This window comes from Capsella rubella, unplaced genomic scaffold, assembly GCF_000375325.1.
Source record: "Capsella rubella cultivar Monte Gargano unplaced genomic scaffold, Caprub1_0 scaffold_2, whole genome shotgun sequence".
Classification (NCBI taxonomy): domain Eukaryota; kingdom Viridiplantae; phylum Streptophyta; class Magnoliopsida; order Brassicales; family Brassicaceae; genus Capsella; species Capsella rubella.
In genome coordinates, this window is record NW_006238922.1 from 647,779 (window position 1) to 665,597 (window position 17,819).

At 36.6% G+C, this 17,819-nt stretch overlaps 3 protein-coding genes and 1 pseudogene across 4 annotated transcripts; all 4 read left to right on the forward strand.

Moving 5' to 3' along the window:
• Positions 1-3,110: 3,110 nt before the first annotated feature.
• On the forward strand, positions 3,111-3,733 carry LOC17896316 (CLAVATA3/ESR (CLE)-related protein 14). The gene has a single exon (XM_006302981.2). The coding sequence runs from the start codon at positions 3,192-3,194 to the stop codon at positions 3,438-3,440; it is 249 nt and encodes an 82-aa protein (XP_006303043.2). The 5' UTR covers positions 3,111-3,191; the 3' UTR covers positions 3,441-3,733.
• A 1,111-nt stretch (positions 3,734-4,844) lies between these two features.
• Positions 4,845-7,705, forward strand: LOC17895050. The gene is made up of 7 exons (XM_006301977.2): positions 4,845-4,975; positions 5,368-5,487; positions 5,574-5,681; positions 5,752-5,856; positions 5,955-6,044; positions 6,126-6,192; positions 6,275-7,705. Exons 1-7 carry the CDS (start codon positions 4,868-4,870, stop codon positions 7,459-7,461), a joined length of 1,785 nt encoding a protein of 594 aa, XP_006302039.1. The 5' UTR covers positions 4,845-4,867; the 3' UTR covers positions 7,462-7,705.
• A 1,256-nt stretch (positions 7,706-8,961) lies between these two features.
• On the forward strand, positions 8,962-12,674 carry LOC17895450 (putative disease resistance protein At4g10780). 2 transcript variants are annotated; one of them, XM_023787856.1, is made up of 4 exons: positions 8,962-9,081; positions 9,686-11,463; positions 11,557-12,322; positions 12,438-12,674. In XM_023787856.1, exons 2-4 carry the CDS (start codon positions 9,701-9,703, stop codon positions 12,444-12,446), a joined length of 2,538 nt encoding a protein of 845 aa, XP_023643624.1. In that variant the 5' UTR covers positions 8,962-9,081; positions 9,686-9,700; the 3' UTR covers positions 12,447-12,674. The 2 variants fall into 2 exon arrangements, with proteins under 2 accessions (XP_023643624.1, XP_006301979.2); XM_006301917.2 differs by having other exon boundaries at positions 9,686-12,322.
• A 1,543-nt stretch (positions 12,675-14,217) lies between these two features.
• LOC17895281 lies at positions 14,218-17,138 on the forward strand (annotated as a pseudogene).
• The last annotated feature ends 681 nt before the right edge of the window (positions 17,139-17,819 follow it).

Below are 17,819 nucleotides of genomic sequence, written 5' to 3' on the forward strand. Positions count from 1 at the left end.
AACTTGATCAACTGAAGAATATGTTTTACTAAAATTTTAAAATTTAGTCAAAAATCCAAAAAATAACTTCAAAAAACAAACAAACTTAAGTGTTAAATTTGCATTACATGAAAACATGTTAAACTTCCAACACCTCTAACAAACCATAGGATATGGACCGGATGCGAAATCTATTTTGTTTTCACGTTTTTAAAATTCAACACTTAAATTTAGTTTTTAGAAAAAAATATTGTATATCATAAAATAAAATTTAGTGAAGTGAAAAATGTTTACAAAATTTATTATTTGTGAAAACCCTCAATATTGAAGATGTGAAAGTAAAAGAAGTAAAGAACCTTGATTAAAAAAAATATATGTTTTGATAAAATTTTAAAATTTAGTCAAAAATCCAAAAAAAAATAACTTAAAAAAAACAAACTTAAGTATTAAATTTGCATTACATGAAAACATGTTAAACTTCTAACACTTCTAACAAACCATAGGAAATCCTATGGACGGGATGCGAAATCTGGTTTGTCTTCACGTTTTTAAAATCGAACACTTAAGTTTATTCTTTTTTAAAACAAATCATATATCATAAAATAAAACTTAGTGAAGGGAAAAATGTTTACAAAATTTATTATTTGTGAAAACCCTCAATTTTTAAAACATTTGATTTATTGAAGATGTGAAAATAAAAGAAGTAAAGAACCTTGGTTAAACAAAAAAAAAAAAAGGGGATGCGGTAAAATTAAGGAGAGTATCGTTCCGAAGTTACCTCGAGACACGACTAAGAAAAAAACCGGAACCGTGCCGTCAACGTAATTGATCAAGAAGACCTTTTGTGTCTTCTTCATCCAATCTGAAGCCACCGAACCGGAAAAATAAAAAAAGAAGACTCTTTAAGCCAAAACAGAGCAACGATCACGACTTGGTGGTATGAATGAACCCTACCTTACCTAAGAGGCTAAGACCTCAACAGATTTGAATTAAACATACAACGAAAGAGAGATACATAACCTGAGAACATCGGTCTGAGATTGGAGATTAACGTAGCCGTGAAGCCCAAGGGTTTCTTCAAAAAACAGAGCAGATCTCATTACTCGGTGATTATCAGATCAACGACTTTTCCTATAGCTGAGGCCTGAGAGTTCCCACAACGCCATCAATTTCATCTACGTCTCCGTCTCCGTCACCGGACCTTCTTCACTCCGACGATCCGATTCATTAGAACAAAACCACCATTGTAAGAGATTCTCGGAAGTAACCACCGATCGATTAAGAAATAGGTTTTTTTCTTTTCTTACAGAATGGATTTACATAAAAGTAAAGAGGATTCTAGGGTTTGATTTATTAATGAAGAAGCAAAGTGTATATAAAGAGTATGTGAGTTTAGATTGTAAAACAAAATATTACCGTTACATTACATTTTTAATTTTTTTCTTTCTCTTTACTGTTAAGAATGTTACCGTTGCATACAACGTTCAATTTCGAAAACTATTTCACATATGTGTATTTAAATAGAAGACTGGAGGGAAAGAAATAAAGAGAGTTCGTTTAATTAATAGTTGTATATATTTCAAATAATAACATCAATTTCTTGAGGAGAAAGCAATGTCACTATGACTCATGGTCTCATCTCACAACTCACAAAGCAACGTTCCAAAACAGCATGAGAGCTATACCACAACAGCAATATTTAACTTGTTCGTCTGCGTTTTTGTTTACAAAGAGCATCTCAAATTTTCAATTACTTAAACCTAACATATCCTTGATCATATGTTTTTGTTTTTGTTTACAAAGAGCATCCAAACTTCTGATCCATAATCTTAAGTCGAAAATCAAAAATATCTTATACAGTATAGTGTTTATATATTTCTCGCGGTCAAACAACGTATATAGAAAAAAATTGTTTTTATATTATCATAAATAATTCACAATCATACAAAATCACTACTATACGGTTACTATATATATGTAGATAGGAATTATATTTTTCAAAACATTAGACCGCTGCCATATGTATACGTATCGTATGATCTGTATCCATTGAGCTGTGCATTTTATTATAAAACTGATCAAGAGTTATATTATCGTTGACGCATGACAAAACGTCAGATATATATAATCCTCGACGTGGCCTGATCCAAAGGGCTTACAAATTCTAAGAAACACACTTTGAAATATCTTAAATCGCGAATTTGTATTATTATATTACATGCCATGTACGTGTCAATTTCTATTTTATTTTTACACGCTATGACACTTTACAAATTCCAAACAAGAATTATATATACAAATTATGAGTTTATTAGGTTTCCGAAGATATGTTGGTCTAGCGGAAACAATTTAAGGGCCATATTTGCATGGTAAGAAAATATTAGGAAATTGTGCCTGAAATTATCAATATATTTATAAAACCTGTGTTTTTTCTTGCAAAAAATAATGTGGCTGACTTTCTACTTTTAACAAAAAAAATAATATACATATTGGTTTAGTTGGGGAAATCAATAACAAATTAACAATTGTCTGTATCTATAAGTATATTATATGTTAAACGCGTAAATAATTAGATGTCAATTGATATAAATAACTATTTCGAGGAGCCAAACAAAAAATAGTTATAGTAAATTTATTTGAAAGTCAACGGTGTGTGATCAACGAATCGACGGATCGGAGAGACCCAAGCGAGCACTCCACCCGTTTGGGATTACAATACTAGCCTTTGCTCGAATCAAGTTCTTCTAGCTCATTTGTGTTGTGTACTTCGGTTTCTTAATTTACCCAAACGACAAAACGTGCTCCACGATAAAGGTGAGGCTCTAATATAGTAAAGAGGAAAGATCAAACTCTTTACAATTTTTCAAGTTTTATTTTACGAAATGACAACTCTAAAACTAAAACACCTCACCTACAAAAAAAAGTTACTAATCATAGAAAGAAATGAACACTTGTATAATACGTTTGAACTCTTTTTTTAGAGTCAAAGGAGAGGATAGATTCGTCTTTTCGATGAGATAAAATTACCAATATTTAATTGACTTGAGAGGATTTTTCATTTGTTTCCTTGTCATACAAGTCCATGTCACGATCCCGTAATTAATATAAATCTTTAAACCTGCTTATTATATAACTCATCGACATCATCAATCAACACAAGACTTGTCAAGAAACCACAAAACAAGAACTCTTACGGAGAGAAAAACAAAACAATGAAAATGTTGAGCCAAAGATTATCGTTTCTAATCGTCATGATCTTCATATTGTCCGGTCTCGGTTTCTCTTCTGCCGGCCGTAAGTTCCCTAGTATGACTACGATCGAGGAGTTCCAACGATTGAGTTTTGAAGACAAAAGAAAGTTATCGGAGGTGAGCGCCGCCGAGAGGAAGAAGTATGATCGGATCTACGGAGCTTCGGCCAGATTAGTTCCCAAAGGTCCCAACCCGCTTCACAACAAATGATATTATACTTTCTAGTTTCTATATTTATTGTAGTTACATTTTTTTTTGTCACCATCATACTATATTAAATTTGTTTTATTTAGATTTGTTTCCCTCTTGTGTCAACAATTTTTTTTTTTTTTTGGTTCTTTAGTTTCTTGTGTGTTGTAGATGTACAAATGTATGTATCATAGATATACGTAATATAGACTTTTTGTAACGTTTTTTTCTTCTTTCATATTTACATTTATGTATACGATGTTGTTGAAAATATGTATCAAATGATTCTCTTGTTATATTGATTTGAATGGAAAGCTGAGGTCATATTATATTTGTTATTATAATCAAGGGATGTGATTATTAACAAGTTTTCCATGTTACTAGTTTTGATAGAGTTAATATTTTATTCAAATCAGACCATATACATATTTATGCAGTTTTGGTTCCTAACGAGACATGATCTATAAGTTTATTTTTTCGTATGTTGCTATGAGTCTATGGACGAATTTTTTTTTTTTTTTTAATAAGTAAGACGCATTAAGTTTGGAATATGCTTCCAATTGAACTTGTCTTTAATTCCAAATGAATCGATCGGTCGGTCAACAATGAACATGTATATGCAAAACAATAATCAAGTCATCCATTGAACAAACAAACGATATAATATATGTATAAGTCAAGATCTATGTATCTTGTAAAAACAATTCTTGTTTTACAATAAGAAAGTGACAATAATTATGAGTTTTGCGAGTCAACAAAATGGGTAGACACTAGACACGGCACGGCAATGCATTTGACCATATTTTATATTCAATACATTCTACTTATAAACAATGCATACTTCAAAAAGGTTTAATATAAACACATCTCCACATAAAATTGACTAATCAAGATCAGAAAATTTACATATTTCATATACATTAATATTATTTTTTAATAAAAGCTCGAGCTAGTGTGAAAGAGTTCAAACAAAGATCAACGCAATCATAATCAAGAGGAAGATGAATAATTTTGACAATTATTATGTTCCTGTTTCTTTGAAAAGCAGATTTTAATTAACTTTAAAGATAATTTACATAAATATTCAACTGATGCAATCAAAAACATCAATAAGAATATAAATTATTCAACTTAACAAGCTAACAATGTTTGATACCAAAACTACCATATAAATTTTTTCTTTTTCTTGATAGTCAATAAATTTTTTTATTTTTTGTTAAGCTTGTGAGCTGTGACCTTTATAGTTTAAATCCAAAGCTTTGGGGTTAATGTGGATAATAAAACATTATATAAGGATTAAGATGCAAAGCTTTTCAGATATTACCGTCACGTGTCTCTTCGTCGATATTTTAGCACTTGAGTTTTGACTTCTTCTGTCGGTCTCAGATACACACAGTGACACTCACCGGGTCACCGGAAAAAAAATTAACCTCTGTTCTCACCGGAAAATGTCACGTCAGCTTCCACCAACTATTACGGCGGACGCCACGCCGGATTGGCTTCCCGTCGGTTGGATTGTTCACTCTACAGTTCTAAGACGCGGTCGCCAAACTAAGGTATTCCTACTACTCATAAATGCTCTCTCTAAATGTTGAGCCTTTTTGTGTGTTCTGTTCTTTCTTCTCTTAATTCACACTGATTCTTAGCTTTTTTGATGCGAAAGTTTTGATTTTTCCAGTGTTTTGATCACAATGCAGACTTGAGTCTTTAAGTTCCCTGTGAACACTTGTGACCTTAAATTGTGAACATTTACGAAATATTCAACACCATTTCTGAGAAAGCTGACTTCAAATTTGAGAGCTTTTATGAAAATTTCGTCATTAGATTGAGAAAAGAGCGATCTTTGATTTAGAAAGTTTATGAAAAACTCGACCTTTAAGTGAAGATGTAATTGGATTGTTTGCATGGTGATGAAAACTTACACAATGCTTTTACTTGAATTTTGTAGACTTACACGCAATTGAGAACAGGGAAGAAGTTGTCTACCAAGGATCAAGTTCTTGAGTACATTAGAATGGAGAAAATTCGAGAGAAAAGAGAAACCGTAATCGAGAGAAAGAAAGCAAATGTATGATGAGTTGTCTCTACCAAAGTTTCATGTACGCTTGCAAGTTCTTTGTTCTGTTTATGTAATGTTTGTTTCTGTTGTTGCAGTTAAAAGCTTTACAAGATATAGAGACTGCAATGGAAAGGCCTCCGTGGCTTCGAGATGAAAGGGAAGCAGAGTGGGGGATTGGTTCTGTTAGTGGAAATCCATACAAGGTATTAACTGACTTAATCATTTGCGCATTCGTTTCTTATTGAGAGTGAAAGATTTGTTCTTTTCTTTTAGATGAATGTGAATACACCAAATGAGACAGTGCCATTGGATGAGAACTCTATGGAATGTGAAGAGTCATCAGGTGAAGAATACAACGAAACCGGGTGTAATGAAATTGTAAGATGCATGATTTTGTTTGAATGTTAGAATCTTGGAAAGAGGTTGTAGAAGCTGGTTTGATACAATTTTGGTTTCATTTTTTAATGTTTTACAAGACGTATGTATTTGATGAGAATGAAGAAGATCTCTCAGAGGGTGATTATGGCGAAAATGTGGAGAACTTTTCCAACATATCCTCTACTCCTGTAAGTGAATTTGTTCTCATTTTTTCTTATGTTTCTTCTCGAACATGTATTGATGGGAGTTTTGTGTTTTATTTATCGTAGCTACGGACACAGCCAGAAAGAATGCAGAAATTGGAGTCTCGAGCAAAAACGCAATGTGTGTTTGAAGGTTTGTGGAGAAAGGGTTCCAAATAACAACAATACAGAGTAGTTTGTTGTTTAGTGAAGAGACATAGTTTTTGTTTGTGCAGATGAGGAAATGAGTGGTGACAGTGACATCAAACTTATTCCAGACGCTGAGACCTCGAAAGACGAAAATGCTTGGGGAGAGGCTCCTGTTGTACCTAATCTAGTTGAGTCTTTTGAGGAGAAAAACTCGCATAACGCTGTGGTTGAATGTGATGATAAGGCGAGGGAGATCCCGGGTTTGACTGGATCATTGACTGTTGAAATCAATCTGGACTGTGAACCTGGAAGTGATAGTTTGGTAGAGAAGTATTGGAATAAAAGTGGGAGCGAAGGAATAGGAACAAGAAGCATTGAGATCATTGACCTCGAGAGTGACCTGGTTCATATATTTGACTCATCAAAGGTTGTTGAAGTGACTCAGGAATCAGGAGATATAAGTGAAGAGCCGTTGAAAGCTCAAGCTGCGCATGAACCAGGAGATAGAAGTGAAGAGCCTCGGAAAGCTCAAGCTGCACATGGACCAGGAGATATAACTGAAGAGCCTCTTAAAGCTCAAGCTGCGGAGAAATCAGGAGATAAGGATGAAGAGCCTCTGAAATCTCAAGCTGCTCAGGAAGAACCTGCTAATGAGTGGAGAAGCTCTGTCTTCTTTCCATACAGAGAAGCCCCTTCACATTCTGTACTTGTCTTTGACGATTCTAATGCAAGATTATCTGTAGAAGATCTTAGCAACACCATTGAGCTTGGTTCAAACCCACCAGAAAAGAACATCAGTGGCTCTAAAAAGCGGAAGAAGAATACGGAAACATTTTTATCTAAGAACATCAAGGAGAAAGGAATTAAAGCATCAACCAAAAAACTTCAGAGAGGCAAAACACCAGCAAGCAAACCGCAGGGCAAAAAGGGAAGTTCAAGTGTAAACATGGATAAAAAGTCTTATGATTGGCCTGAGCCGTGCCCAAACTTCCCATTTGAACCACTCACAAGATCATCTCAAGTAGAGGATGACTCGGTAATCCGCAGGTACTTGGAGCAACACTTTGCAGCTCCAGGAAGTGCTGATAGTAATATAACGTTACCCGATTTCGGATTGCCTAGCTTCTCCAACATCAAAATCTCAGTGAAGGAAGAACCTGCATCCAAGAAAAAGAAGTCTCCTGATCCTCCATGTGTACAGGTTGCAAGTTCAAGCTTACCTAGTTGCAGTTCTATGGGTACTAGCATGCTACAAATAGTCGCAGGAAACTAAAGAGACACTGAAACTTCGACAAGCTTAAGCTTTTGAAAGACCTTATTATGTAAGAAAAATTAGTATATGTGTATGCATGTGATATATACTAAGTTATAAAAATTAGTATATGTGTATGCATGTGATATATACTAAGTTATATCCCATCTTTAGTAGTCTGTACTCTGTAATTTTACACGGTCAGTAATTGTAACGTTTTGTATTATATAGTCTTATAATTAATAATCAGTGAGCTTAGAATTTATTTATTTCTTAGTAAGTTATTCTCTAATGCATGCGTTCAGCATGAAAATATCATATCTAAAACAAATCATAAATGTACGGATTATATTATTAATGTCATAGCATGGGGTCAACCTTGAGCTCTACATATTTAAACTCATTTCCAAACTAGTCATAACTCATAATCCTGAAAACGTTTCATAGCTAAGATAATATAATGGAGAAAAATCTCAATATGGAACTAGGTTTAACCCCTCGCCCATGGATGATAAGGAAGACGCTAGGCCCGCAAGACATCTTGGCGTGTGCTCTTCCAAGCGAAGAGATGGAAGCCTATATAATACCAAACATGGGATATGATGATATAAGAGTAAGATTGGAACACGGTGTTGTTGTGGCGGTCGAAGATGTGGTCAGTCAAAAAACTTACAGAATGGAACTAGAAGGTATCTTTATGGGGTGTCTTTATTATCATCTCTTCGGATGGTCAAACTTAGTGAAAGGAAAAGGCCTCAAACCAGGTGATGAAATTGGGATTTGTTGGGATGCAAGCTCGAGAAAATTCAAATTCCATCTTCTAAATGTTACCAGTTTTATTTAGTGCCATTTTCCGAGCTTTAATTTGGTCTTTATATTTTTATTCGACTTCAAGTTCTAGAATATGTTTTTTTTTTCCACAAAACTATGCAAAATGAAATATTGTTATATTGTTTTTATTAATTTATATTATGCAAATGGTTTTTTATTGGTTAAATTGTATTTAAGATGGTATTAAATAATAGTTTTTTAGAAATAAACAAAATTTAAATAATTTTTTAATCTATGTACATTTACTTAAAATATTATCTATTATCAAACGGAAGGAGTATTGATTAAAAACTAGCCTAGGTGGTAATTTATTAGTTTTGAAAAATTATCCATAAAAATTTTAATATTTTACGTTTGTAAAATAGAAGAAATTAGAAAGGACATTTTTTTTTTGTTTTTTTCCTTCAAAATTATGTTAAAAAGATAGCATATACATATTATTTGACGCCATTGCATAACTCTCATAATCGACTATATTTTAAATGAGTATTGGATACGAACGTTGGGTTCAATTAATTGGTTTGGCTTAAATTGAAATCAATATCATCGGTTCAGATATGGTTTAGTGGGATTTTGTGGTAAATTTCCCTAACCAGACCGGTTAGTGTAATAGGCACATAAATGGGAAGTAGAGGAGTCTGACAGAGCGGGAAGAAAAAGAAGCGAATGTTTCTAAAAGAAGGACGAAGGGGCAAGATGAGTCTTTGGGGAACACTCAGATCGTTAGTGTTTGCTGGACTTTTTAGAACCTAACTCCAACTCCAACGCTTGGTCGTAGCTTTTCTAGGGTTTCTCTCGGCGGCAGCGAAGGTTAGTTTTTCCCTGGTAGATCCTAATTTTTTTTGTTGTTGTTGTTGTTTCTGTTGTAGAAAGTGGAACAAAATCAGTAAAACTCAGACTCAAACCTAACTATTTCTCGTTTTTAACCTCTTGGAATCTCTCGTCTTCTTGAAAACACACAGATCTCTTGGTTACCGTCGATTTGCATTCTTGAATCTTCTCTGTTTTAGGTTCGCAAATGATGTCTGCTTAGATCTATCCTGTGTGAGCTCTGGGTTTTTTGTTGTTGTTGTTTCTCTGTCTATTATATGCTTGTTTGTTGATTCTAGTCTCTGTTTGTTGATTCTTGTCTCTGTAGTAACCTTTCGCAAATGACGTCTGCTTAGATCTATCTTGTGTGAGCTCTGGTTTTTGTTGTTGTTATTGTTGTTTCTGTGTCTATTATATGCTTGTTTGTTGATTCTAGTCTCTGTTCTAACCTTTCCTAGCTTAAATTAGAACACTTGGACAGAGTCCTTCCATTTCTTCTATGTTCTTGGAACTTGGGCCTTCTTTCTTCTCTTTGATTCATTTGCTTTATGTATGATGGATAATTTTTGAAAACTTTAGTTTCTTGCCCTTGTTTTGGTTGCAGGTATTGTTTTCAGCTATGGGGGGTTGTTTCTCGCTCTCATGTGACTCAGTAGTCACCCAATTTTCAAACTGGGGATTCGCAAAAGCCAAAATTATCCGCGACCTCAAGGACAACATCCCAGCTTTGGAGACCAGCTTGGTAGGACTTAAGGCAGTTCGAGATGACCTGTTGAGCCGTGTGGAACGAGAGGAGCGTTCTGGGAGCCATCAAAGGCTTAGTCAAGTCCAGGTTTGGATTGAAAGCGCAGACAATCTCCGTAACGAGGTGGATGATCTTCTTAGCTCCAAAGAACAGCAACTTCAGCGTTTATGCATTGACGGACTTTGCTCCAAAAATCCCCGAAAGAGCTACCTGTTCAGTAAGAATGTTTCTTTGAAGCTTACAGAGATTGAAACTCTCAGAACTACCGCTTTGCAGTTCTTACAGTTTCAGTCATCCGTGACTGAACCTACCACTTGTTTTGAAGAAAGGCCTGTCAGTGCCACTATTGTTGGCCGGGAACAGATTCTAGAAAAGGCATGGGACCACCTCACAGATGATGGTGTCGGCATTGTTGGTTTGCATGGCATGGGTGGAGTGGGAAAAACTACACTCCTCACCCAAATCAACAACAGGTTGTTAAGGAGCTCCCATGAATATGATTATGTGTTGTGGATTGTGGTCTCGCAAGACACAGACTTGCGTAAGATTATAGATGACATTGGTGTCAAGCTAGGATTATGTGGAGAGGATTGGCACTCAAGAGAGGAAAGAGAGAAATCCATCCAGGTTTACAATCTTCTAAGGACAAGAAGATTCGTACTGTTTCTAGATGACATTTGGACCAAAGTCGACCTAGCTGAGATCGGGGTTCCTGTTCCTACGACAGAAAACAAATGCAAGATAGCCTTCACCACCCGCTCCTTGGATGTTTGTGCCCGCATGGGAGTGCGAGACCCTATCTATGTCCAATGCTTGGCACCGGACAAGGCTTTTGAGTTGTTCCTAAAGAAAGTCGGAGAACAAACTCTACAAAGTGATGCACAGATTCTCGACCTCGCATCACAGGTCGCTGAGAGGTGTTGTGGTCTCCCATTGGCACTCAACGTCATTGGTGAGACCATGGCTTCCAAGGAAACTGTTCAAGAGTGGAAGCATGCGCTTGATGTTTTGAACACCTATGCTGCAGAGTTTTCGGGCATGGAGGACATCATTCTTCCTATATTGAAGTTCAGCTACGACAGTTTGAAAGGGGAACACATTAAGTCGTGTTTTAAGTACTTAGCAATAACATCAAGCTGCCCGAAAGACCATTTGATCATGCTTTGGATCAGCGAGGGGTTTATAGATGATAGCATGGGTGTTGAAAGAGCCAAGAACGAGGGTCATGCGGTAGTAGAAATCCTTGTCCGTGCCTCTTTAGTAATTTCGGAGTTTGGTGATACAGGAACTGTGGAACTACATGATGTGATTCATGATTTAGCTGTGTGGCTACTAAGTGATTGTGGGAAGTTTAAGAACAAGGTTATCGTGCGGAAAGATTTCAGCTTACATGGAATGCGAGGACTGAATTGGGAAACAGTGACATGGGTGTCAGTTGTTTCCACTAAAGAGATTGATATAAGTCCTCAATGCCCCAACCTTTCCACTTTGTTATTGTTGTTAGATATTCATAATTGCTCAGAAACAGTATTATCACAGGATTTCTTTCGATACATGGAGAGATTAACTGTTCTGGATGTGGCAGGTCCTTATAATTTCACAGAATATCCAGACATGTCATGGTTGGTCTCCTTAAGGTCTCTATCATTTCGGTCAACGACTATGAAGCATCTCCCTATCAGTTTACTTGCCTTGACAGGACTAATGTACTTAAACTTGAAGTCGACCAGGTGTTGGAGTTTGGCTGGCATATCGAAACTGTCGGGACTAAAACTCTTATGGCTGCGTGGTTGCGTAACTAAATTATATATCAGTATAGTGGAAGAGCTGGGGCTTTTGGAGCATCTAGAAGATTTGACGATAAGCATCGCGGACAGTGCATGTCTTGAGAAACTTTTAAGCTTCCCAAGGTTGGCAAATGTCACAAGTTATCTAACTCTTGAACATGAGCTAGGGATGGCACAGGGGAATAGTATGGTGTGGAATGTGAGAACTATGGAAAAACTCAGTCAGTTAGAGCTGTCACGTATTTCTACGCTGGATATTAAGATAGTGGAGGGTGTCAGAACTGGATGCTTTCCTAATCTCACCACCGTTACCATGACACAAATATGCGGCCCGGCAGATTTGAGCTGGTTAATCTATGCAACAAAGCTTACCACTCTTAACATTCGTGGATCATCTTTTGAAGAGTTGATTAGCAGAGAACAATTAATCAAGGCATATGAAGAAGACCTGCTTCCATTTGAGAAGCTTAAGACGCTGAAGCTGCATTTTCTACCTAATCTGCGAAGTATATGTCCAAGTTCTTTGACCTTCCCCTTTCTAAAGGAACTCATAATTTATGATTGTCCGAAACTGAAAAGGCTTCCGCTAGATTCCAAGAGCATTGCAGAAGGGCTGATCCTCAAACATTCACCAAAGGCATGGATTACAAAGATTGAATGGGAGGACGAAGCCACTAGGCAACGTTTCCTCCCTTCATGCATTGGAGAGGTATTAAATCTGCTCCTCCTCGTCTATGTGTCTATCTTTTCCTGGTTATATATTCATAGGATATTTACTTGTCATGTGTTTCACCAACATTTTTCCTCTTATATGATTGTTTTAGGATAAGTAATGCCTATATGCTCACTACTGGAATGCAAAGGATCTGTTTGCGAGAAATGGGAGGCGTGACAATTGTCTTTTCTAAGTTATATTTTCTTTTGGGATTTTGTGCCTTTGTTTGGTAAGAAACTGCTTCTGTTAGCTTGGTTAGTCAGACTTGTTAAAGTTTAACTCAGAATTTCGATGTGATATATTTACAATTTCTGTTTGTTTCCTGCAACCACTCTTGATTGCCTCAGCAGTTTGTGTGCTTTTACGAGGTTTGTGTGTTTCTACTTTCTACTTCCCATGGCCGCTCTTTCCTACTCTGTGTGTGGATATTTTGGATTTCCCTTCTCTCTGAATTAACCAAAAAGCAGAATCATAAATATTCATGTGCCTGTGGGAATCTACACTAGTGGAGTTTTCAACTGAAGCCACATCTTCCTTTTTCAATTTCACTTTTAACTCTCCCTAACTAGCATGAAAGCACCATGAAGATCTCAGAATCACATCCCTGGTAAAGCAAAGACAGATGATCCACAAATTACAAACCGTTGATCACTTCTTGTTTGAACATTGTTCATCGCTTGAGTCTAAAAAACTTCATAAGGAGAAGCAGCTGTTGCCAAAAGGAATGAAACTTAGGTAAATGTACTGAAAGTCTCTAAAGCAAACTCAATGACAGCAAGTATATAAAGGTGTGCTTACATTAAGAAACGACTAAAGAAATGTAAGATAATGAAGGGATATAAAGAATGAAAGTTCAAACACAAGTACAAGCTCAATGATAAAAAATTATCAAGAGCTCACAGACATACCAAATTTGAACCTCAATCTCAACTAGCTGAAGGTGGAGTTACTGATACATGTACTCAGGAGTTCACTATCAAAACTGTACGTGAATAACTCCACCAACAAACTTTCGTACCTGCAGCATCTTCAATTACAGACTGAGCTTGTACTTGTTCTCACTCATCAGTTCCTTGATCACTATGCTTGTTCTCCACTAATGAACCTTCGCTTGGCTTACCAGTAAGAGATTAATCTTCTTAGAAGATACACCAGACACAATTTGAATCCACTTGAATGTTAATTTTTTTTTTCTGACAAGCAGTTTGAAATCCTTGCGCTTATGTCTTTTTCTAGAAACTACTTACTTATCAGCTGCTTGTGGATGAACATGTTTACCATGCTGGTGAAAAACCTCTTAGATAGTCCCTACAAAACCTACACTTCAAAATCCTTCGTATCAAGCCACGTTTGAATATCCGTTTGCCACTCATCTCTAACGTGCTGCGAACACCAAGCTTCTTACCAACATCTTTTTACTTGGATTTCTGCATCACTGATTTTTTCCATCCATCAGTAACAACAGTTTGAGTGTGCCGAACTAAAGCTTTGGGGTTAATGTGGATAATAAAACATTATATAAGGATTAAGATGCAAAGCTTTTCAGATATTACCGTCACGTTATAAGCAATAAAGGACTAGTGGGCTTGAATGACAAAGCATTAGTGGACTCAAGTATTGAAGAAGCCCCAAAGGTAAAGCCCAGTCAACAAAATCAACAAAAGAAGACAAGAGATGTAAAGCAGAGTACGGAGAAGAAGACGCTCTGCTCTGAGAATCGTTTTAACGTTCTTCAGTCCTTGCCCGATGACTCACCATGACCAGCTGTAGATCTGGATTGTTCTATTTCTTGTCTATAAAACACACTTGTAAACCGTCTTTGTAAAGCATCGAGAAGAAGAAAGTTTTACACAAAAATACAAAAGTTCCTTTCGCCTTCACACGTGTCTCGTCGGCTGAGTTTTGACTTCTTCTGTCGGTCTCAGAGACACACAGTGACAAAAACCTGATCATCACCGGGAAAAAGTCTCTGTTTTCAGACCGAATCTTCTCACCAGAGAATTGTACGCCAGCTTCCGCCAACTATTACGGCGGAAGCCCCGCCGGATTGGCTTCCCGTCGGTTGGATTGTTCACACAACAATTCTAAGACGCGGTCGCCAAACTAGGGTATTCTACTACTTATAAACTCTCTAAATGTTGAGCCTTTTTGTGTGTTCTCTCTTCTTTCTTCTCTCAATTGACACTGATTCTTAGCTTTTTTGATGCGAAAGTTTTGCTTTTTACAGTGTTTTGATCACAATTCAGACTTGAGTCTTTAAGTTCCCTGTTAATATTTGTGACCTTAAATTATGAACATTTACGAAATATTCAACACCATTTCTGAGAAATCTGACTTCAAATTTGAGAGCTTTTATGAAAATTTCGTCATTAGATTGAGAAAAGAGCGATCTTTGATTTAGAAAGTTGATGAAAAACTCGACCTTTTAAGTGAAGATGTAATTGGATTGTTTGCATGGTGGTGAAAACTTACACAATGCTTTTACCTGAATTTTGTAGACTTACACGCAATTGAGAACAGGGACGAAGTTGTCAACCAAGGATCAAGTTCTTGAGTACATTAGAATGGAGAAGATTCGAGAAAAAAAGAGAAACCGTAATCGAGAGAAAGGAAGCAAATATATGATGAGTTCTCTCTACCAAAGATTCATGTTCTTGACTACACTTGCAAGTTCTTTGGTCTGTTTATATAATGTTTCTTTCTGTTGTTGCAGTTAAAAGCTTTACAAGATATCGAGACTGCAGTGGAAGGCCTTCTTGGCTACAAGATGAAAGGAAAGCAGAGTGGGGGGATTGGTTCTGTTAGTGAAAATCCATATAAGGTATTAACGGACTAATCATTTGCGCATTCGTTTCTTATTGAGAGTGAAAGATTTGTTCTTTTCTTTTAGATGAATGTGAATACATCAAATGAGACAGTGCCATTGGATGAGAACTCTATGGAATGTGAAGAGCCATCAGGTGAAGAATACAACGAAACCGGGTGTAATGAAATTGTAAGATGCATGATTTTGTTTGAATGTTAGAATCTTGGAAAGAGGTTGTAGAAGCTGGTTTGATACAATTTTGGTTTCATTTTTTAATGTTTTACAAGACGTATGCATTTGATGAGAATGAAGAAGATCTCTCAGAGGGTGATTATGGCGAAGATGTGGAGAACTTCTCCAACATATCATCTACTCCTGTAAGTGAATTTGTTCTCATTTTTTCTTATGTTTCTTCTCGAACATGTATTGATGGGAGTTTTGTGTTTTATTTATCGTAGCTACGGACACAGCCAGAAAGAATGCATAAATTGGAGTCTCGAGCAAAAACGCAATGTGTGTTTGAAGGTTTGTGGAGAAAGGGTTCCAAATAATAACAATACAGAGTAGTTTGTTGTTTAGTGAAGAGACATAGTTTTTGTTTGTGCAGATGAGGAAATGAGTGATGACAGTGACATCAAAGTGATTCCAGACGCTGAGACCTAGAAAGACGAAAATGCTTGGGGAGAGGCTCCTGTTGTATCTAAACTAGTTGAGTCTTTTGAAGAGAAAAACTCGCATAATGCTGTGGTTGAATGTGATGATAAGGCGAGGGAGATCCCGGGTTTGACTGGATCATTGACTGTTGAAATCAATCTGGACTGTGAACCTGGAAGTGATAGTTTGGTAGAGAAGTATTGGAGTAAAAGTGTTAGCGAAGGAATAGGAACAAGAAGCATTGAGATCATTGACCTAGAGAGTGACTTGGTTCACAAATTTGACTCATCAAAGGTTGTTGGAGTGACTCAGGAATCAGGAGATATAAGTGAAGAGCCGTTGAAAGCTCAAGTTGCACATGAACCAGGAGATAGAAGTGAAGAGCCTCTGAAAGCTCAAGCTGCGCATGGACCAGGAGATACAAGTGAAGAGCCTCTTGAAGCTCAAGCTGCGGAGATATCAGGAGATAAGTGGGAAGAGCCTCTGAAATCTCAAGCTGCTCAGGAAGAACCTGGTAATGAGTGGAGAAGCTCTGTCTTCTTTCCATACAGAGAAGCCCCTTCACATTCTGTACTTGTCTTTGATGATTCTAATGCTAGATCAGCTGTAGAAGATCTTAGCAACACCGTTGAGCTTGGTTCAAACCCACAAGAAAAGAACATCAGTGGCTCTAAAAAGCGGAAGAAGAATACAGAACCATGTTCATCTAAGAACATCAATGAGAAAGGAATTGAAGCACCAGCCAAAAAACTTCAGAGAGGCAAAACACCAGCAAGCAAAACGCATCGCAAAAAGAGAAGTTCAAGTGTAAACATGGATAAAAAGTCTTATGATTGGCCTGAGCCGTGCCCAAACTTCCCATTCGAACCACTAACAAGAACATCTCAAGTAGAGGATGACTCGGTAATCCGCAGGTACTTGGAGCAACACTTTGCAGCTCCAGGAAGTGCTGATAGTAATATAACGTTACCCGATTTCGGATTGCCTAGCTTCTCCAACATCAAAATCTCAATGAAGGAAGAACCTGCATCCAAGAAAAAGAAGTCTGCTGATCCTCCAAGTGTTGCAAGTTCAAGCTTACCCAGTTGCATTTCCATCACTTCCATGGGTACTAGTATGCTTCAGATAGTCGCAGGAAACTAAAGAGACACTGAAACTTCGACAAGCTTAAGCTTTTGAAAGACCTTATTATGTAAGAAAAATTAGTGTGTATGTGTATGCATGTGATATATACTAAGTTATATCCCATCTTTAGTAGTCTGTACTCTGTAATGTTACACGGTCAGTAACTGTAACGTTTTGTATTATATAGTCTTATAATTAATAATCAGTGGGCTTAGAGTTTATTTATTTCTTAGTAAGTTATTCTGTAATGCATGCGTTCAGCATGAAAATATCATATCTAAAACAAATCATAAATGCACGGATTATATTATTAATGTCATAGCATGGGGTCAACCTTGAGCTCTACATATTTAAACTCATTTCCAAACTAGTCATAACTCATAATCCTGAAAACGTTTCATAGCTAAGATAATATAATGGAGAAAAATCTCAATATGGAACTAGGTTTAACCCCTCGCCCATGGATGATAAGGAAGACGCTAGGCCCGCAAGACATCTTGGCGTGTGCTCTTCCAAGCGAAGAGATGGAAGCCTATATAATACCAAACATGGGATATGATGATATAAGAGTAAGATTGGAACACGGTGTTGTTGTGGCGGTCGAAGATGTGGTCAGTCAAAAAACTTACAGAATGGAACTAGAAGGTATCTTTATGGGGTGTCTTTATTATCATCTCTTCGGATGGTCAAACTTAGTGAAAGGAAAAGGCCTCAAACCAGGTGATGAAATTGGGATTTGTTGGGATGCAAGCTCGAGAAAATTCAAATTCCATCTTCTAAATGTTGCCAGTCTTATTTAGTGGCATTTTCCGAGCTTTAATTTGGTTTTTATATTTTTATTCGACTTAAAATTCTATAATATGTTCTATATATAGTTTATTATAATTTTATCTATATATGATGATA

Excerpts from the sequence above, each read along its gene's own strand:
- LOC17896316 (XM_006302981.2), top strand. The coding sequence starts at position 3,192 with ATGAAAATGTTGAGCCAAAGATTATCGTTTCTAATCGTCATGATCTTC.
- LOC17895050 (XM_006301977.2), top strand. The coding sequence starts at position 4,868 with ATGTCACGTCAGCTTCCACCAACTATTACGGCGGACGCCACGCCGGAT. Across the intron at positions 5,682-5,751 it reads TTAGTGGAAATCCATACAAG|ATGAATGTGAATACACCAAA; the intron begins GTATTAACTGAC and ends CTTTTCTTTTAG. Across the intron at positions 6,193-6,274 it reads AACGCAATGTGTGTTTGAAG|ATGAGGAAATGAGTGGTGAC; the intron begins GTTTGTGGAGAA and ends TTGTTTGTGCAG.
- LOC17895450 (XM_006301917.2), top strand. The coding sequence starts at position 9,701 with ATGGGGGGTTGTTTCTCGCTCTCATGTGACTCAGTAGTCACCCAATTT.